Raw genomic sequence first — 21,130 nt, 5'->3', positions numbered from 1 at the left:
CAGTTTAGTGTGTGTCAGACCCCCCTTCTTTCTTTTGGATTTTATTTTACCTTGAAAATATACTTCATTTTTATTAGCTGCCTAATTGTAAGTCATTTAGATGACTGCTGTTAAGAATTTAAGATTTCATCCCTTCTTATAGTGTTGTCTGCTTCAGTTACATCTGTCATCCTTTTCCAAATCAGTGACTAATTGAAACTGCTAGGTTAATTACTGGCCTGGATGCCTATCAAGGGCCATTTCTTCTTTACTTAAACAAAAGCAGCTATAGTTGCTATACATTTGCTAGCAAATGCTTATAAGGCAAATTGAATTGCTTGCTGCCTCTGAAGGCAAAATCTGTTGGTGTTTAGTTGGTGATATGTGGCATTTATCTCTAAAGCATAATCTAACTGTTTTAGGTGTTAGTTCCATGCAAAGGAAGCCTTTCAAGCAGCAGTCTCTCTACCTGCCAGTTTGAATCTTATGTTTTGAAGCCTCTGGAGGAAAACTTTCAGACTGTAAATGGAAAGGTATTATTGTTCTGTTATCTGTAGCTTGGGGACACTCCAACAAATGCTTCACTGCAGCTGACTCATACCATGAACTATTAGTTGCAGGAGAGGTAGCTGGATACTGCTCACTGGCAAGAGTAGTATCTTGGCCATTTAAGCCAAAGTTCTCAACGATACACTGCTTTCTAGCAAAAGCTGTCTTCTTGTGTGTACACAAGAAGAATTCAGATGGTAAGGCTGCCTTTGATTTCAGCACACTACTGTGGCAAGCAGCTTTGTCAGCTGATGTGTTCTGTGGCTGGTGGGAAATTTTTTTGTGACTGAATGGCCTTTATCACTTACATAACTGTTTCTGGCTTTCAGACACACCATAGCCTGCCTATATGGTATGCAGATGCAAGCTCACCAAGGCTTGAGACGTAATTGTGACAGTTTGAGTTCAGTCTGAAGCCTTGTGCATTCAGCTCAGTGAGCAGTAACTGCCTTGGGTCAGCAAGTCAGCAAACTGATACTAGCACTGTGTAGGTTCGTGGGGTCTTTGCTTGATTGCAGCCTGTTTGCAGGCTGTCATCCAGGTCCTCCTACTGAAAATTCTTTGTTAGAGTTGCTCAAGGAGATAAAGCTGAGCATGAGAAATGTAGACAAGATGTGTGGTGTTTTTTCTGATGTAATTTCCTCTGTAAAAGTGCTCTAAAATCTGCAAATAATCACTTGGACCTTGGAGATAGTCTGAAACCTTCTCTAGTAGTAGACTTGTAAAGGAAATAGTTATGAGTAAGGTGTAGCTGGCCATCGTAGGCTGGATGAGTCTGTTCCAGTGTGTACACGTCACGAGAATGGGATCTCTGGAGTCTTGCGCGATTGTTGCCTTTCCCTGGAAATCTGACCATGCGGTGCGGAAGTCGAAGAGGTGGAGTTCTGTACTTGATCTGGTTTTCATTTTTTTTCAGGAGATCTTCATAAAAGGAAACTTCATCGTTTTAGGAACTGGTTTTAATTTTCATCTCTCAGTACCTGTTCTCTTTGAGGAAACGTTTTACAATGAAAAAGAAGAAAGCTTTAGTATATTATGCATAGCTCATCCACTGGAAAGAACAGAAAGCTCAAGTATGTACTGAAGTCTCAGCTTGGTGGCCTTGTTTGTACAGTGAGCAAATTAGTATGGTCCACATGTTTAATACATTTCTTCCAGTTGGAAAAGCATTGGCTTGGTTGGAAGCTCGTGGCATTTCCTAGCCTTCTGGGGCGGGTGTCCATATGCTCCTGCAGAGAAATATTAAGTAGCTGCCAGGCAAACGAAGGTCTGTAGGGTCTGTGCCCCAGGTGCAGCACTAAAAATCATGTGGAATAATTGATTCAGGCTGAATTGCTTTTAGCAATACTCAGGTTAGTGCTGACCGCTTAAAGGGATTTGGTCTTACACGTGATGTGTCTTGAGGTGCAAGATGACTATGCCAAAATAACCCAGCCCTGGAGAGGTAAAATATTTCATGGTCACTTCATCAGTGGTTAGAAGCTGTATTACATAGCTGTGTGGCAACTCTCCTGGCAGTGGTCTGCCTGTTGAAGCTGAATGTGTTTTTTTTTTTTGTCCTGGAACTGAAAGTGCTCTTGCTAAGGCTGAAACATTCTTTCCAAGGCTACTGTTAAAGCTGTGGATGTATGGGGATTTTGTTGTGAAGTTGTAGAACAGTCTGTGTTTATTAATTAAAAGGAACAGGAGCTTCTTACAACATAGGCTTTCTCTGCCGTGAAAGCATCTGGTTTTCCTAAATACAGAAGAATAGCTATTTGAAACAAATGATGACAGGGTGTGAAAGGTGTTCTCTAAAGAGATAGTTGGCATAAATTCTGTAATTACTCCTCTAAATCTTCAATATTGTTCTTGTGACAGTCCTTTTTTGAGTCATCACTTAATGTAGTTCTATAGCAGTCTTTCAGAACTGAGGTGATCTGTAATTTTACAAGTAATTTGAAATGTGTTAAAGCCTGTTATTAGTTGGCTGACTTTGCAAAAGAAAGTCTTGCCTAGGAAAAAAACTTGGTAAAGTTATAATGTGAATTTTATGTGAGGGATTCAGTTGTTTTATTCAGGAGGAAAGTGGATTTGGATTAATGGTTACATGAAGCTACTTTGCTCTCCTGTTTGGAGAAAGTGCATCTAAATAAAGCAGAGGTTATGTAAATGCGAGATGGGATTTTTACAGCTCCCTCGGTGCACGCTGCCTTCCTGCGTGCACATTCGGGCAATACCCTAATGGGCTTTTCTGCCTTCAAGCTCGACTTGCCCTCAGATTATGTGAATATGGCAATAAATGATCTCAGGGTAAAGAAGCTTGTGAAATGAGTTTTAAGTATGGTACATAGACATCTGATGCAAGGGCAACAGAGCCTACTGTAAATGTAAGGCATGAAGTTCTTGTTAAAAGCAATGCCTTCAGTTAAAGGTATGGTAAGCTGAACTCATGTTTCACTGCACACAGGCTGGCTGTGTATGTAGGGATGAAAAGTACCATGCGTACGTTAAATCTGTGTTAACTCTTGGCTTTCATTTTAGGTGAATCTACAGCTTCATCAAAATCCTATTCTCTTAAAAATATTGAAGATGTTAGAGGATTCTTGGGAAGGCACTGTGAGAGGTTTGATAAATACATAGGATCTTTCCACAGAACATGTAAAGAACATGAAAGGAAAAGCCTCCGTCACTACATAGTCAGTATCTCCTTTCTTGATGCTTAGTTTACTAAGTTTACTGCTTTGGCTATCTCTGTCGTTCCAGGCTTTTCTGTCAAGGTGGTTTAGAGTAGAGGAAAGTGGGAGGAGAGCAAATAGAATTAGTAATTGTTAGTTACATCTTAACTGTTGGGTAGAAGTAATTTTTCTACCTAAAAATCTTACCGTAGTGCACATTTCTAAGGCAGGGAATACTTCTCTTTTTAGCTGCTTTGTTGTTTCAAGTGCGATTTACCAGAGTCTGATTGCTCTTTCCTTTTCTCCTCCCCCAGGACTCTGTCAATGCACTTTATACTAAATGTCTCCAGCATCTTTTGAGAGATTCACACTTGGTAAACACTTACTCTACTAAATACGTAGCACACAGTGGTACCTAAGCAATAAATTGCCTAATTTCCTCTTGCTGTTTGTGTGGCTTTACTTTTCTAGAAGATGCTTGCAAAGCAGGAAGAGCAAATGAATCTGATTAAACAAGCAGTTGAAGTAAGCATCTGAAATGAAGTAAAATAATTAGCAAGCTATTTTTTTACTCTCATGCCTAAAGTACTGTTTTTTTTTGCAGATGTATATCCACCATGCTATTTATGACCTAGTTTTTAAATATGTGGGGACTATGGAGGCAAGTGAGGTAAGTTTGTTCAGTTGCTGCAGATCGGTTGTATTAACCTGATGCATGTAAAGTAAAAAGCTCTGTCTTTCTGCCGATTAGGATGCTGCTTTTAACAAAATCACGAGGAGCCTTCAAGACCTGCAGCAGAAAGATGCTGGAGTGAAGCCAGAGTTCAGGTGAGAGATTGAGGAGTCATTGAGATCCTGTCTTAAACAGGTCTCAGGCCAGCCAAAAATCATCTTCCTTCAGACTATAGCAAGTGGTTTTTTTTGTCCCTTTGAGGTGGCAAGGTAACCCTTTAAGTATCATGGGTTAGGCAGTTTTTGCATTGCTGGTTAGCCTTTGCTTTTATATTCTTACGCTTCCCACTCATCCACAGGGTACAGAAGTGCAGCTGTGCGTGTAGCAGAGGTGGAAATGTTTTAATACCGTTCTTTAGACTCTGGACGAGTTAAACCTTGGCTTGGCCATTCTGCACCGGAGCTCTATGCTAACCATTTCTTTGCATTGGTTTTTAGTTTCAATATACCACGTGCAAAGCGAGAGCTGGGCCAGCTGAACAGGTGCACTTCCCCTCAGCAGAAGCTGCTTTGTCTACGAAAAGTGGTACAAGTTGTCATGCAATCTCCTAGCCAAAGAGGTCAGTAATTGGGAAATTAATAACCGTGTTTTAAGTTTACTCTTAACCAGCACACATAAAGGACTTTGATATATAAAAAGCTGTTTGAATAGCGCTTGTGGGTTAAACACAGTTAAGCTGGAGTCTGCCTTGCTGGTCTCCAAACTAAGTGACATATAAGCAAGAAAGGCCCTTAGCAGTTTCTCATGGGGTGCTTGGTTAGTTCATGCTTTAGCTAGAGCACTTTCTTATACAGGAGAATCAGGTTACCCATTTTGTGCACTGTATGTTTGAAATTTATACACTAGAGATCCTTTGCAAAATGCTGTGTTGGTGAGGGATAAATAAAACTATTGCTGCATTGAAAATGCTGCCGTGGATTACAGAAAAGATTTGCTGATAGGCCTCTTCCACTAAGCAAATGGAATAGTGCAGTGAACTTATGCTTTCTATCTCCTCCTTTCCCCAAGAAGACTCCTGGGTTATGGAAAAGTGTATCAACCTCCAGAGTATTTTTTCCTCTCAATTTTGAAAGTGGTGTGCTAGTGCTCTGGCTCCTACTGTATAGGAAGAAGTAGATTCTAGTGACAAAAATGCAACATGTACAGCACAAACTCTGTATGTTTTGACTCCCGTAGCCTATTTTAGAAGGAGATTGAGGTCATTTGGAGGGCTGCCTTGGTTACTCAATGGATTCTCTGCTAGTACAGGTGGCCCTTAGTGTTAGGAGACAGAGCTGTATTCTAGATATTACTGCTGTTTCGAGCTGTAGTATAACTAACCTAAGATGTAAATTATTGTTTTAGTTAACGTGGAAACCATGTGTGCAGATGATCTTCTCTCTGTTTTGCTGTATTTGCTTGTGAAAACAGAAATTCCAAACTGGTATGTAACTATATTTTGACTATAGAGAGCTCCATCATATCATCTTACATGTAATGCTGCTGTAGGGGCAAATGTCTGAACATGTGGTAATAACTTTCTACAAGTGTGAGAGGGACTGATGTAATGCATAAAACTAACTTCTTTTTAGTAGGACAGACAGCAAAGACAGATCCTTGGTATGAGTGAGCTGAGAACCTGTTGGGAATTCAAGTGCTGTATCATTTTGTTTTTTTGAGTCCCAGCCTAGAGAAAACTTGTAATGGGAGGCCATGTGTATTCCAAATCTACATGTCAATACTGGTTGCACAGACTAGTCCTTCCTTGTCTGTTTGGAGCTGTGAAACCTTTAGGCAGCTTCTAGGTGTTTGATGCGATTCATATAGAGAAACTAGGTTCGAATACTTAATTGGCTGCTTCTAGCCTCTGCTGTTGTGTTTCTCTGCTCACTGTCAGTAAAGAGATCATCTAAGTCTTCCACTTGGACTGAGTTTTAGTTTTGGTGTGTCACATACCTCTGAGGTTAGTATTTTCCCTTTAAATTGTGGCTGTCACTTTACACGGGTGCTTATGATGCTTGAAACGGTCACCTCTGAAAAACAAAGTAATCTCCCACCGCTGTTCTTACCCTATTCTTTGTATTCCTTGTGTCCAAATCATAACTTGTGAGTGTTTAAGAGCTAAGTAGAGCTCTGGTCCATCTGCAGAGCTTAGAGCAGCCATAGTATTGCTGTCCTAAGACTTTTTCAGGAAGTTTTTTTTTAACGCATACCTGCTGTCTGCATGGGTTGTCTGAGATGGGTTGCATTGTTAAGGTATGTCCTGCTAATGTCTTCTATTTTTGGTGGTTTATGGCCCTGATTTGTTTTATTCCAGGATGGCTAACTTGAGTTACATAAAGAACTTCAGGCTTTGCAGTTCAGTGAAGGATGAACTAGGATACTGCCTAACTTCAATTGAGGCTGCGATAGAATACATACGACAAGGCAGCCTCTCCGACAGATCAGCAGTAAGCTACTCTTACCCTATTGAATCTGTGTTTGATAAGTCTGTAGGACTGCAAGAGTAAATCCAATCAGAGAACACCAACAGCTAACATGAATTCTTGTTTTCACTTAAATGAGTTAACTCTACATGATTAAATGCTAAAATGATTTGAATGATTACAGTGATGTCTTACTTCTGCAGCCATACTTGTTGTGCAGTGTATACTCCTTGAAGGAGTTAAACGTCAGGTCTGCCTCTTCATGTCATTAGAGGCAAAAATGACAGCACTATTTTCAACAGCTGAGTCTTCAGTACGTTTAATATCTCCTGTTTGTGCTTTCCATGACAACTGTGACAGCAGGGCCGTAATTGAGGGCAGGCATGGCTTAAATAGATCCTTTAACACTGTTAAAAAAACTTGAGGTGTCCTAGCAAAGTGGAGTCTGCTGCTGGCTTTAGACTGCAGTGGAATCTAGAGGCACTCTGTAAGCCTTTGTGTTGAGGGTGTTTCAGTGTTCATAATGTGGATTGCTATGTTACTCTGAGTCGATGGTGTAATGGGCATGCAGGTTGCTGGCAAGGTGGTGTTGAAGGTCAAATGATACTCTCAGGATATCTCACCTAACAGGGGCAGGAGATCTGTGAACGCATGAGTTATTTCCTACTGTGTAAATGGGCCTTCTGTTGGGCAGGTCAAAACCCTGCAGGACAATCAAGACACTAAATTTAGAACCTTCTGTGATGTAAGAGCTTTGTAACTAATTCAGTAAAGTCATCCAGTCTTGCTGCTCCTGCAAAACTCAGGTTTTCCTGATCTGATGTGGAATCAAAAGAAGTGAACTTAAAACCAGAGTGAATTCCATGTGTCTCAGTCTGCTCAGCTGCAAAGCACTGGAATCTGATTGCAGAGGCCAGTGTGGTGCAGGGCTTGTGATGGAACCATCTGGGGCACAGTCTTAAAGCACTTAAAAGAACATTTTAACGTTCTGTTACTTTTGGTATTGTTCTTTGCTGGGATCTTTCCATGAACCTATCATGGTTCATGTAGGTTTGCTCTGTACATTCTCAAAGTCCAAAGCCAAGCAAAAAAAAACACACTTTTTTTGTGTGTGGACTGTGGTGGTATTTCTTGTTTGTTATGCTGCATTGGATTATGCTTAAAAAAAATAAACCTCATCATTTAAAAGGAAAAGAACCTGCCAAACAAGCTTGCTTCCTGCAGTCATCTGGCTATCATTAATGGCCAGTATATAGCTAGCAAGACTGGTCTGGATGGAGAAGTGGAATCCAAGTAGAATTGTCTTCACATCAGTGCCTGCAAACTGAAAAGAATTTACTGCTTTTACATTCCTAAAATAAGGACTTTACTACTGTGTTCTTGGGCCTATCCCTCGTTACATAGTTCAAGGTAGCAGCTTTGCTTTTTTTATACTGGGATTGCCCTCAAGTGATTCTAACTGAAGTGCCACTGCCATTAAACTCCTGTATTTCTTTGGGAGGCATCTGTCTTCAAATATGAACTGCATATTTGAGAGGCCTAAATGTAGGCTTCTGTTGATATCTGCACGAATATAGGACAAGTGGTAGGTGTTTCTGTCCACCTCCCAGCTGGATCAGCTGCAGCCCTAGAGCGCTAGACCCTTTCTCACTTCGAGGTACAGACATGCAGGGACTGTGCAACAAGAATTCCATTTTTCTACGTTTGCCTTTCATAGGAGTCAACAACAGAACCTTGAAGACAAGGAAGTGGATGAGTCCCTGCCCTCTAGCACAGCTGGAAAGGAAGGAGCTAGAGCACCCTTTTCTCTAGCGTAGGATAAGGGAGAGCCTAGTACACAGTGTAGAGGAAGGTAGCAAATAGCTGCAGGAACTGAAAAAGGGTGGTGAGGAGGTTGGAGGAACACGGTATGAACTCTGATACCATTGCTCTTCCTTTTAAAGAGCTTAGCAGTTGAGATTTCCTTCATGCTCTGCTAAAGGAGGTGAGTGTTTTCTAAAGCAGCAGCAGCTGTCATGTTGATTCCCCATGGTTTCCTTTTCCAGATTGTGCTGGAAGGGGTTGTGGGATTTCAGTGAGCAGGAATATTGCTGTGCCCTTGGGGCTTCATTACAGCCCTCCAGGTAGCTACACTTAATTTTATAGCTGGCTTCAGATTTACTTTTGGCAGCTGAGTAATGCTGTTGTCCGATCCTTAATGAAGCTAACTGCGTAAAGAAAACTCAGTGGGGAGCTAATGTATCCTGCGGGATAATGGTCAGTGTTGTCACCACACCAGTAAGAAAATTGCACTTAGGAGCAATCCGGATCCCTTTACCCAAGGTCTTGTTGGTCTTGGAGAGACATTCTTTTTGTGGGAGTTATATTAGGATGTTATTCACTAATAATAGGAAAATATTACTTGCTACATATTAGAACAGATCTGTAGTTAACCTTTAGATTCCTATGACCCTTCAGTTCAGAGGGCTGTAGTAAGGTATGAGGTAGGGAGCTAGAGTCATCTGCTAGGAAATGGGCAACAGTTTCAACTTCTATGGAAAGGGCTATAGGTGGCAACAAAGCTGACATGGAGAAGGCACAGGTGGGAGAAGCTAGCAAAAGGAAACTTGAACCCCAACAGGCACATTGCCTGGGCACGCCCCTATGGGCACAGATACTCCGTTTCCCTAGTGTGCAGAGTAGTGTTATCGGAAGAGGCTGTGTTTGGGTGAGTATTTTCTAGACACCTAGATTTAAGATACCTCAGAGTCCCACTCAAAGCAATTTTTTTGTTCATTTCTGTGGTGTGGGTGAAGCTGATACAAGCAAATTTTGTCTTGGAGGATCCAAGCTTGCTTAGTACTTCAGCCAATACCTGGAGGTTCTGCCATTTTTTGGAGACACACAGTTTCCTGTGGGATGGACTCTTACTTTCTGATATAGATGTTAACTTAAGATAGCACTCCTGATGGAGCAGTATCTCCTCAAGGAACTCTTGGAAATATTTTTTTCCTCTTGGGGAGCACTTCTCTTTTAAAATACACTGCTGAAGAAACTGTACTAAAACTGCAGTGTGTCTCGATAGTGGTTACTTGTACTTTCACTGTGGAGGACCTAACGTTGTCTGGTTAGACTTCAGAATATTTTATTAGCAACAAAGTTTTAACCTTTTTTTTTCTAGTTGTTAAACTTCTGGATCAAGTGTTTCTTAGGGAAGTTAGTCCTGATCACAAGGAATATTAGGTGGCTCATAATTCTGAAATGGTATGCTTGGGTCTCTTTAGCTGAAGTGCTTGGACTGCAGAAAATGGATGCATTTTGTGCAGTCTTCACATACTTAGATGTAAACAGCTTGCTGTGAAGTGCAGAGTCAGACTTTAATCTCTAGACCTCACAAACACATTCAATTACATTGTTTGCTATGCAATGAAGGCTTTTCCAGGCCGCTTTATGAGAGACATCTCTATTGATTTTGAAGCTCAAGTGATCAAATGTCTAGAAAGTCTGATCTCTGTTCTGGGTGTTCACATGATCTTATTTATCTGCAGTTCACTGCTTTGTACTGGCTTGCTAATGTCAAGACTTTTAAAAACGAGTTCATATTTGAGTTTTACAGGATTAACTGCAGAAGCTATAGCCTGGATCCTAAACCATGGTGTGAGGGTTTGGGTGTTATCTGCCCCCCGCACACTTAGGAAAAATCACAGCCTATAATCTAGCTTCTCTCACTAAAATATTCCAGCTAGGCTCAAACTAGCACACATGGACATCTTATCGTAAATGCAGTGGTCTTCAGACTGATGGATGCTGGGAGTTTTTCTGGTTTTAAGGAGACAGTCACTATCCAAAAACAAGATCCAGAGAAATTACACTCACTGCCTCCTATTAGTAGTGGTTGATTGGAACCAGCCACATGCAAGTGTTTCCATCTGCTTCCTTAGAAAGCCTTTTCCTTCCACTGTTACAGTTCACGTGAGGTTGAACGCTGCTGTTGCAAAATGTGAGTCTAATAAAGGTTTTTCTCTGGTTTTGCTCGCATTTGTATCCTTGGGTGCATCCTGAGGTGCATCTCCAAAATCTCCCAGGAAACAGGAGGCAGAGCCGTGAGAGCTTCACTCACGCTGCCCCTCTCACAAAGTGGTCAGCAGGAAGCTTTATGAGTGAGTCTGCTACAGACTCTACCTGCTTCAATCTTTCACTTTCCTGCAGGTAGCAGAGTTCAGCAGAGTCAGAGGGAGAGCTCTATCTGGGCCACCTTTTTTAATGGCCACTGGTAGATGTGTCTTCCAGGAGTTTGTTTAATGCCTTTTTGTGCCAAATTAAACTTCTGATTTTTACAACATCCTATGGCAATAAGTTCTGCAATAAGGCAACAATTGTTTCTTCTCTCTCTTACCCCTAGTCCCTCTTTGGACCTGTCGTGTGGTGATTGTTGGGTGTCCCAGATCTTCAGTGTTGAGGACAGGCAGATGCTTGTTCTTTGAGTACTTTCTTTGGCCTTCTTGTGATTTTTATAGACTGCTGTAATGCAGTCAGATCTTTTCCAGAGTGAAGAGTCCGAAGTTCTCCTCATAAGAATCACACCTCTTAGAGTTCTTCTTGTCTTTTCTTATGTCTGTTCTGATTGCACCGTGTTCTGTGTTAGCTGGTACAACCAGAATTCCATCAGTGCTCAGTTAGTCCATGGAGAGTTTCAGTAGAGGATGGTTCTGGTGAACATCTGCCTGCTTCTTTGAACAGTGGGTGTGCAGTCTTTTGTGTCTCAGTCCTAAATGTGAAGCTAGTTTATGTTTTATGTGCATCTGATAATTCATAGTGGTGAATACAGTGTTTAACACTTTAAATTCTTAATTCCACCAGTAAATTCATTTACAAGCAGAAGTGCCGAGGTGACCTTCTTGTGGCCTTCCCGTATCTGAAGGGGGCCCACAAAAAAGCTGGGGAGGGGCTTTTTAGGCAATCAGGGAGTGACAGGACTAGGGGGAATGGAGCAAAGCTGGAGATGGGGAGATTCAGAGTGGATGTGAGGAGGAAGCTCTTCAGCATGAGAGTGGTAAGATCCTGGAATGGGTTGCCCAGGGAGGTAGTTGAGGCCCCATCCCTGGAGATGTTTAAGGCCAGGCTGGATGAGTCTGTGGGTGGCCTGATCTAGGGTAGGGTGTCCCTGCCCATGGCAGGGGGATTGGAACTTCCAACACTGACTTATTTTATGATTCTGTGATTTATAGATAATTGATCTGTGTGTCTTACTTTCAGGAATCTGAGAGAGTGTGTGACAAGCTGCTTTTGAGACAAAGGATGAACTTGTTGTCCCAGATGTCTGCTACTCCAACAGATTGCTTATTTAAGGTTAATAATTTTTATGGCAGAATCTGTGTGTGCTTACCTCCTTGCATCACCTTTCTGTGTTGTGCTGATGTGCAGTGCTCAGTATATCAGTACTGTTGGATGTGTTTTAGTAGCTGCCTGAAGTGCATTTGCAATACGGTGCATTTTGGTGCTGAAACATTGTCATGTTAAAGCAATCTTAGAGGTTTCAACACCTTATGTACATTGGAAGCAAATGAAGCTGAAGTCCTGCTGCTCTTTGCGTTGACTGGCACATCCAGTGCACAGATGTGACATTGCTATCCAGTTTTCTCTCACAGCTTTTAGTGCTCAGAATTGAAAGCTTTCTGAAATGCTTTCAGCCTGCCAGCTACTTCATACTGAGTTTATCTCATATTGTCAATCTGAAAGAATATTGCCTCTGCAAGGACACAAAGCAGATCTTGTAATGATATGTGTTCACGGCTCATGGCTGGAGACCTGATAATTTTGTAGACATATTTCTGCTCAGAGGGAGCCAAGTTCTGTGACCAAGTCTAAAGAGAACAATGTGCATCGATTTAATCTTGTACAGAAAATGAAGTAAGCCAAGAACAGATTCTCAGTAACGGCGAGTGCCCGCTAGGGAGTTTTGTGCTGTGATGTTGTTTGCTTCTGCTTTCCAATGCTTGAGTGTGTCTTCTAGAGTTGGGTCCTTGTGTGTATGTGTGTGTGATTCCTCTTTTGTTTTTCTTAAAGGAAGCTGTTTGATTTGGTTCCTCACTCTGTCTCTTGGCTTCTTGTAGCATATTGCTTCAGGTAATCAGGAGGAAGTGGAGCGATTACTAAGTCAAGGTGACAACGATAAGGATACCGTACAGAAAATGTGTCATCCACTCTGTTACTGTGACAGATGTGAGAAGCTGGTTTCTGGGTAAGCACTTTGCACATGCTCACAAATACAAGCCTTCGTCTAAGATTTACTTTGGCCGGTGTGCTGCTTTTGGTTGTGGAGGAATTCGGTAGTGCGTCAGGGTGCAGCAGGGTCTGCTGTGTGTGGTGTCAAAAAGTAGGAGGAGTGTTAGGAGAACGCTGAACATCTTTGGAGCTGCCAGGCTTGTACTGAGGTTCCGCATCTTTGCGTAAGCACAGCGCCAAACATTGCTTTTCTTAAATCTAACTTGCATACCTTGGGCAAAACCGCATCTCTTAGCAAGACTCCATGTAGCATAATTTGTCAGTGGGAAAGAAGAAAGAGTGAAAAAGTCCCCAAAGCAATTTTTTGTTGTCCTTTGCCGTTTTTCTGTCCTCTTAGCACTGCTGCATAGGTAACTGCACTGCTTTTAAACGTTGTGTTTTAAAGGAAAATGAATGATCCTTCCATTGTCACTCCGTTTTCCCGAGACGACCGGGGATATACGCCGCTTCACATAGCTGCTGTTTGTGGTGAGTACAGTTGGCTTTCTTTGCTAGTGTTTTCTACTCCTTATGTTTCTTACCCCTTTATGTTTTCACGTTTTCTAACTGCATAAAACTGAGGTTTTACCTGAGCCTGTTTTCCGCTTACTTGCTGTGGAAATGGGTGTCCTGACACACACCCAAGCTGTATGTTCTTTTAAGCTCGGTTTCTTATGGCCAAGTTATTGTTTGTTCACTGATGGTTCATTTTTGCCTTAGTGGTTGCCACTTTATTTCTTCCTTCAGCTGTGAAAAAAGTAAAATAGATCCTCAGAAATCAGTCTTGTTTTATAGAACTGGCAGATTGAGAAATTAATCTTTTCTGCCTCCTGCAGCTGGCTGTGCATGTCAGATCTGTACCATCTCCTGTCTTGTGATGTTAATTATGCCATTGATATTAGCAGTATTAGGAGATATATTAATTGCCCTAGTGAGTTGTTTAATCAATAATGTCCTTTATTATTATCTTGAATTCCAGTGGGAGTGTGCTTTGTGTGACACGGTTTTATCTTCTCTTCTTATTTGTAAGATGCAAGCACGGCTTGCTTTTGGCTGGAGATTCCTTTATGGAGCTTTGGCCTTCAGTATTCTGCAACAAAAAAATCCAAATATCAAGGAATTAAATACATAATATTCAGTATACTATGTTCAGTATGCAATGTAGCTTGCAGAAATGTGGAGTATCCTGTTTTTTGGTGCATGTTTTGAGTTGGAAAAGTGAGAGTGTTCTTAGCAAAGCTCATGTCTTTCTTCTAATGTCTGCATACTTCTCAAGGACAAACATCATTAGTGGATTTGCTGGTAGCCAAAGGAGCCATTGTCAATGCTACAGATTACCACGGTTCAACTCCACTTCACCTTGCCTGCCAGAAGGGGTATCAAAATGTTACAGTAAGCACCAAAAGGTTTAGTTAGGAATAAATTCTTAATGTAAATACTTAGTCTTACTAAGCTGTCCTACTGTTACTGCCATTTAGGTCTTCGGAGAAGCTTTTATTACCAGACTTGTGTATGTTGTCAGAATTGTAGTGTGCATGATACTTTTTTCCTGCACTGCGATATTTTCAGCTATTTGCCATAAGCAGTTGGCAGCTATGAATTGTCAGGGATGCATCCATTTATTCACACAAATCTCTAATGCATAGTACAAATGGAGAGACTCTTAATATCTCTGCTCTTGATTAAGACGGAACCATCACTGCAGTCATTGGAGGGAATGAAATGAGTTCACAATGTATTTAGGATAGCTAATTATTGCTTACTTTTGTGTGTAAGGTTCTTCGGTTAGCAGTGTGGAAACGAAGCTCTCTTCACTTATGCTTTTAAAACTTATGCTTTTCTTATGCAGTACATGCATTGCAGTGTTTCCTGCAGGAGATAATTCATTTTTCAGTGCAACTGAATATGTCAGAAGCAGCTTTCGTTGGGTAGGGCAAAGCTAGTAGGGAAGTGTCTGAAACAGGAGAGACATAGCTTAGTTTCTCATAAAGTTTTTCATCATGCTAGAAACCTAAAGAAGTCTACAGAGTAACATTTGTTTATTTATTGTTTTTTAGTTACTTAAATGTCTACTTTTATTTTCCTTTTAAGCTTCTCTTACTGCACTATAAGGCAAGTAGTGATGTTCAGGACAATAACGGAAATACTCCACTTCATCTAGCCTGCACTTACGGCCATGAGGATGTAAGTAATTGTGTTTTGTAGCAGACTAAATAGGTATTGCGGTGGAGTGGAATTAAACTGATGTGAGTTTTCCTGAAACTTAGGGCTTTTTCTAAAAAATATTTAAAAAGTATTTGGAGAGTAACTATTAGATGCTGTAAATAAGAATGCAGAATTAGTTGTTTACCTCTGTTGGAAGACTCTGCACTGTAAAAGCCATGGGTTATCTAAGAAGTGATGAGAAAAAAGCTCTTCTGAGAACTGAGAGACAGCAGTGCGTTTATTGTTGGCTTTCTTTTCCTTCCCAGTGTGTTAAAGCTCTAGTCTACTATGATGTGCATTCCTGCAGACTAGATATTGGTAATGAAAAGGGAGACACTCCTCTCCACATAGCTGCTCGTTGGGGCTATCAAGGGATCATAGAAGTGCTTTTGCAAAATGGGGCAAATCCAGAAATTCAAAACAGGATGAGAGAGACTTCCCTACAGTGTGCATTAAACTCCAAGGTATTTCCCTTCGTTTTCTAGCCTGATTTCTTTCTGATGCAATTCCAAGTTGGCGTGGGTTCTCACCTACCAATAGGATCTTGTGATCTGCTACTATTGAAGTGAAAATATGTGCTTCACTTGAAGGAAGAAGCATCACGTTTTAGATCTAGTAGCATGAATAGTCTGAGAACATGAACTGGTAAATGGCTGCTTTTAATCTGTGCAGTCAGAATCTGTGACTAATAGTGGGCTGACATCTAGTTGGTGTTTCAGTCAGTAGGCTCTTCTTTAAGAGGAGTTACATTGGTTCTCTTCATTAATATTTTTGTGCAGATTGTGTCACTGATGGAATTAAACTATCTAACGTTTGAAAGAGGACAGAGCGCTTCGGAGGTAAAAACCAGCGCAAGCTGATAAACTCCTCTGCCTGTGTTGAGCCTGCTTGATCTCTTGTGCCGGCACTTCTGGGTTTCGGTTGGTTTTGTTGGCCTCGTTTGTTTTATTTGTCTTTCCTTTCCAACTTTAAGTCACCACTTAGGTCTCCTCAGCACTCTACAGAAACTTTCAGCAGAGGATCTTCTGTCTCAAGCCTGTCATCAACGTCAACTGATACAAGGCAAGAAGAAGTAAAAAATAGCTACAAAGAGGTAAGACTGAGGTGTAAGTTTTGACCGTTAGCAAAAGGAAGCAAATAGAGTAGTGGTACTTTGCCACGTGGCTTTAAACTGCTGCTTCCTTCTGGTTTGGAAAATTATTTGCTGCTGTCCTCAGGTGTTTGTCATCTCAGCATCTAAATGTTTGTGTGTGACATCAGCTGCTCTGCTGGTTATTTCCATATGTGGAGCAGTTGTTCAGATTTAGTGCAGTTTACCAGGTAAGTGGAGAATTTGTTGAGGTTTACAGAATTATAACGGCAACCAGTGCTGCAAGGGTCTTGCTGTTCTTTCCCGGAATTAAATGCCATTACTAGCTTACAAAATCTGTCAGGGAGAAGACAGGCACACTGGCAAGCAACCCAACAAACCACACTGTTAAAGAAGTTTCCCAAACAGGCATCGGAAGTCAGTTTTGTGACCTGTGAAGAACTCTACACTAAGTATCTTGCACATATATATACTAAGTATATACCAAGTATCTTATATACTTAGTACGTACATATCTTGCAGCATTTGCTGATTGGGCTCTGTCCTTACCAGCCAAGATGCTGTCCTCAGATGTTGTGGACCCTCAGATCCATCACTTCCATTTATCCCTCCACCAAGACTGTCATATCGCCACTTCCCATGCTTCAATCTTTTTTTTCCTGATCCTTCTGTAAGATTTTTTTTTTCCAGATTGTTCTCATTATTTTTATTGATCTCCATATCGCCTCTAGACTCAAATTATTCCTTTTCCTGCTGCTAAAATGTTTGCAATGAAGCTGGTGAGGGGCGTGGAGCACAGCCCTGTGAGGAGTGGCTGAGGGAGCTGGGAGTGTGCAGCCTGGAAAAGAGGAGGCTCAGGGCAGAGCTCATTGCTGTCTACAACTACGTGAAGGGAGGGTATAGCCAGGTGGGGTTGGGCTCTTCTGCCAGGCAAGCAGCAACAGAACAAGGGGACACAGCCTCAAGCTGTGCCAGGGGAGGTCTGGGCTGGATGTTGTTAGGAAGTTGTTGTCAGAGAGTGATTGGCATTGGAATGGGCTGCCCAGGGAGGTGGTGGAGTGGCTGTGCCTGGAGGTGTTGAAGCCAAGCCTGGCTGGGGCACTTAGTGCCATGGTCTGGTTGACTGGCTAGGGCTGGATGCTAGGTTGGACTGGATGAGCTTGGAGGTCTCTTCCAACCTGGGTGATTCTATGATTCCTCTTGCCAAAAGTTTCTATTTTCTGAAAATGTTCAGTCAACCCAAAGATGTAAAGCTTGCCTGGACAGTATCACTTCACACTTCCTTGTTTGAAGAAACAAATCTATTGTACAGAAGTGTGTAGTTCAAACCAGGGAAAAAGCTTACAAGCAGCTTACACCTTAGGTTCTTGGGATTAGTGACCTTCTCCTGTAATCCATCGTTAGTTAATTTCTGTTTACCAAGTTACACGTGGGCTCGCCGCTTTTGTAGAAGAGGCAAGGGCCTGACCCTGAGAGACCTCCTTGAGGAAAATGTCGCTGGAAGTAATGGGAAGGTCAGTTTTCCAGAGTTCCGAGTGTAGACCATGGATTAAGGGAATGCAGTTAGGTATTTATTAGTCAATAACTGCTGTTGAATTAACCTTTGCTTTAATGAGCCAGTCATGGTGTGCGTCTTGTATGTGGCTTGTTTACAACTTAGAGAGTAAGAGCCAGACATGTAAATTTTGAACTTCCTCTGCTGGAACCAGTGACTCCTTCCACAATTTCTGTTCAAGTGCAGGAGTGCTGAGCATGTGAGCCAATCATGCTAGACTTGCTTTATCTAGTTTTACATTTCAAGGAAGGTACTTCTCTTCCATGGAGGAGAAAGTAAACTGGAAGGGTGAGGAAATACATGTAGCAGGTATTTTGCCCTAAGTACTCTTAATAAGTTATCTATAGGCTGTATAACAGATGCTGTATGCTTTTCTACTGCTAGGTCCCAGGGCAAGTTTTAGGGCTCTAAGGGAGTTGTTAAAATCTTGGAAATAAATGATCAGACCTTGTGGGTCAGTTGCTATTATTCTAAGGCATCTCCTTTGTGATAAGACTGGCTCCTGAAAGTCGTCAAGACCTTTCCATTCTCCAGCGCTGTTATCCTATATAACTGGGGGCATGTGTAGGAGGCGCAGATCTCTCTAGTATACATTTTAGATCTATGTGTGTAGAGATTGGTATTCAGATTACCTAACTTTACACATCTCTTTTCCCTCTTTAGGCTGTGGAGAGAATTGGGTACCTCCAGAAAGGAATAGTCTTGGGCATGGTCAATTTGAGTTGTACTCTGATGTTGTTTGTTGACTGTGTTCTGCTCTGTAGTTAGCAGAAAGGGAGTTTAAATGACTTAATTCAATTTAGCTTACTTTGTCTAAAAGTTAGGAAAGTGGAATCCTGCCTCAAGTGCCTAGGACATGATTTCAAGGAGCTTCACCTTGCTTGAGAAGGTACTGATGAAATAAAACATAACAGTTTTCCTGAAAACAGATAAAAGGGATTGAGAAATGTCTTGTTGCCTCAGATCTTTCAGCGGTAGATGCGCCCTGTTCTTCCGCGAAAGCACTGAAGAGAGGTCAGGCCAGTGAAAACGCAGCTTTGTCTCATTCTTCCTTACTTGCCTTAGCAGACCCTGCTGTCACCATCAGTAAGAGCCTTCTAGATAAGGACTAAAATGTGACTGAGCTGTTGCTCCTTGACATCTGCAACTTGTGAGATGTTTTCTCACGTTGGAATAGTTTTACTCAGCAGCACTTTGGTGATCTTTAGCACTACACAAGAATAATTTGCTATGAATTTGTGATTTGCAGAGGCTGGGCAAGCTGCCTATTGATAACAGTGTTCATGAACTTTCCTGCCTTTTTAGTGGTGCCTGTCCCACTTCTATCACGTTAGATCTCAACTCCTTCATATGAGAGTATGGAATCAGAGGAGGAGCAAGACAAGTACATCTCATTCTTCTCTTTTCACAAGCAGAGGGGTCAAGGGAATGGCATCAGTGCGCTGCAGAGCACCTTCCATGTCTTCTTTCCTCAACTGCCTCTTTCCCCCTTCCCACAGAGCTCATGAGCAGAATCCCTACACCAAACTGCTGTCCCCAGCTATTAGCTGGCCTGTGCATAAACACACTTAATTGGTCTAATACTGGTCCCTGGGATAACTGAATTGGAGAGACCTTGCTTTTTGCTAATGTGTAACTTTGGATATTTGTATCTTTTCAGATTTTAAGTAAGAAAACAAATTCATATGTGGGGTCAAGTTAGTTTTGTAAGCTTTTAGGTTTTGTTATGGGAATAAACCAGTAGAAGTGGACAACTGGAAGACCTCTTTCTCATCTTGAACTCTTTTTTCCAAATAGCAAATTAAACCTGCTGTTCTTGGTGCTTCTTGTAGCCTAGAGTAGCTCGGGAGGAGTTCACATAGTGTCTATTGGGGTACAAATTTGTCTTGAGTAGAGATTTTTAATGTTAGGTTCACACCAGGAAGGTACAATCAGTTGCTGCTGAAGCAGCATGATGACGTGTATCAGTTTACATGGCTTTGTGTGTGGACTGCATGTCCTCTTTTTAGATGAGAGCTGTTAATCTTTAAGCAGGTCAGAGATCATCAAACTGCTGCAGGCCTTGGATAGCTTTTGTATTTGTAAGAGAGGAAGGTTTTCCTCTAAAACATGTATGAAATGAGCCAGCAGCAGTCCTACCAAGTGAGCTTATGAGGTTAGTAAAGGCCATGGGGTTTTCTGTGTGCTAACAAAGCAAATACATGTTCTGCTGTTTGGGTTCTTTCATACATAGGTGGAAAAACTCCTAAGAGCAGTTGCTGATGGAGACCTGGAAATGGTGAGTCTTAGCATGGCTGTTGCATATGACTGAATTCCAGTTTACTTCATTCAAATGGAGAGTTATTAGTGAATAATATTAGGTGAAGAATCCTTTAGCCATCAACAACTCATCAACTATCGAATTTCAGCTCATTTTGTACAAAGAATATTCGCTCTGTGTTGCCAAATTATTTTACCTACAGTGCTTTTAGGCTCATAATTTTGGCTTTTACGTGACTTCTTGCACTAAAGAAATCACTTGAAATTGAATAATTCCTTTGTGAAGACCTGTCATTTAAAAATGTCTGCGTAGTCACCTCTGGGAGATGCACATAACTTGGGAAGAGCACCATCCAGGGCAGGCATTTTGAACAGCAAGAGCAAGTCCTAGGATTTATTCTAGCTGCAGCTGTTAAATTTGATAGATGATGAATGCTCGTTTGGTTTCTAGAGCTACGTTAACAGTAAGCAGCAGAACTTTCTGACACTTGTGAGAGTGAACAGAGTGGGAGGAGCTGTAGGAAGTTCCCTTCTTCTTGTTCTCTTCTTGACTAGCATCTGTAGAGCTTTTGGACTGGTCCAGTTCTGTAGCATCAAACCCCACCCACACATCCAGCAAAGATGGTTCTACCTCTTTCAGCAGAAAACGGTTCTTTGATTTTGCTCCATGACGCTGTTTGGTGGGAGGCAAAGGGCTTAATCTTTCCTCATGTCACCAAGACAGTGATAGATGTTTTGATAGTGCTCTTAAAAGCCGCTATAAAAAGGAGTAAAAGGAAAAAACTCTTCACAAGGTGACATGCATTAAGCTTCATACCAACTAAGTAGTCCTGTAACATGCTGTGTTTGGGAACTTGCCAGAAGATTTGCAGAACCTCTGAAGGATCTATCCTCCACATAAAAGTGGGTAGGTCTTCCTGCTCTCTGGTTTTTGAATGCTGTGCTGTTAGCCTTTTCCATGCACCTGTGACTGTTAATGTATAGCACTTGCCTTGAGAGACCAGTTTAACTCCCCTGCCTGTCTTCTGTTTCTGAAAGACCTGCCTCACTGAGCGTGACACAAACTCAGAAGGACAGAACATTGCCAAATGTTGGAGACTTAATACAGTCAGTGATAATTCTAAGGTGTCTTTACTCTACAGTGGATTGATGAATTTCATAATAATAATGTGTTTCTTAGAGAGCTTTTTTATTGTTGTATAAAACGTGACGTCAAATTAACATGCAGTACGCATCACTGATTGCAAGTTGCACATGAGTGCTCCGAGTCCTAAGACTGTCTTCACTGAAGGGCCTTTTTTCCTCAAAAATGAAAAACTGTACATTAAGGAAGAAGTGAAGCTGTCAGGTTCCTGGGAAGTGACAGACCTAAGGAAAGGCAGTGTCCCTGCACAGCTCTGGATAGTCTTACCTTGTTCTCTTTGGTGCCTCTTGGGGTAAAGCAAAAGGTGAATG

At 41.6% G+C, this 21,130-nt stretch overlaps 1 protein-coding gene across 8 annotated transcripts in view; it reads left to right on the top strand.

Moving 5' to 3' along the window:
- ANKRD27 (ankyrin repeat domain 27) overlaps positions 1–21,130 on the top strand; it is a 59,899-nt gene that overhangs the window by 27,164 nt on the left and 11,605 nt on the right. For 7 of the 8 annotated variants that reach the window (XM_064159829.1, XM_064159825.1, XM_064159826.1 and 4 more), the window contains exons 3-21: positions 402–512; positions 1,445–1,601; positions 3,052–3,206; positions 3,500–3,559; positions 3,657–3,710; positions 3,790–3,855; positions 3,937–4,013; positions 4,356–4,477; positions 5,263–5,341; positions 6,215–6,347; positions 11,559–11,651; positions 12,416–12,543; positions 12,973–13,055; positions 13,843–13,958; positions 14,658–14,750; positions 15,038–15,235; positions 15,551–15,610; positions 15,745–15,864; positions 19,650–19,694. In XM_064159829.1, coding sequence (XP_064015899.1) covers positions 402–512; positions 1,445–1,601; positions 3,052–3,206; positions 3,500–3,559; positions 3,657–3,710; positions 3,790–3,855; positions 3,937–4,013; positions 4,356–4,477; positions 5,263–5,341; positions 6,215–6,347; positions 11,559–11,651; positions 12,416–12,543; positions 12,973–13,055; positions 13,843–13,958; positions 14,658–14,750; positions 15,038–15,235; positions 15,551–15,610; positions 15,745–15,864; positions 19,650–19,694 — 1,950 coding nt within the window. The remainder of the gene's footprint in view (positions 1–401; positions 513–1,444; positions 1,602–3,051; positions 3,207–3,499; positions 3,560–3,656; positions 3,711–3,789; positions 3,856–3,936; positions 4,014–4,355; positions 4,478–5,262; positions 5,342–6,214; positions 6,348–11,558; positions 11,652–12,415; positions 12,544–12,972; positions 13,056–13,842; positions 13,959–14,657; positions 14,751–15,037; positions 15,236–15,550; positions 15,611–15,744; positions 15,865–19,649; positions 19,695–21,130) is intronic. The other variant, XM_064159831.1, reaches the window with a different exon arrangement.

This window comes from Pogoniulus pusillus, chromosome 20 (assembly GCF_015220805.1).
Source record: "Pogoniulus pusillus isolate bPogPus1 chromosome 20, bPogPus1.pri, whole genome shotgun sequence".
Classification (NCBI taxonomy): domain Eukaryota; kingdom Metazoa; phylum Chordata; class Aves; order Piciformes; family Lybiidae; genus Pogoniulus; species Pogoniulus pusillus.
This window is presented reverse-complemented; position numbering and strand designations above follow the sequence as displayed.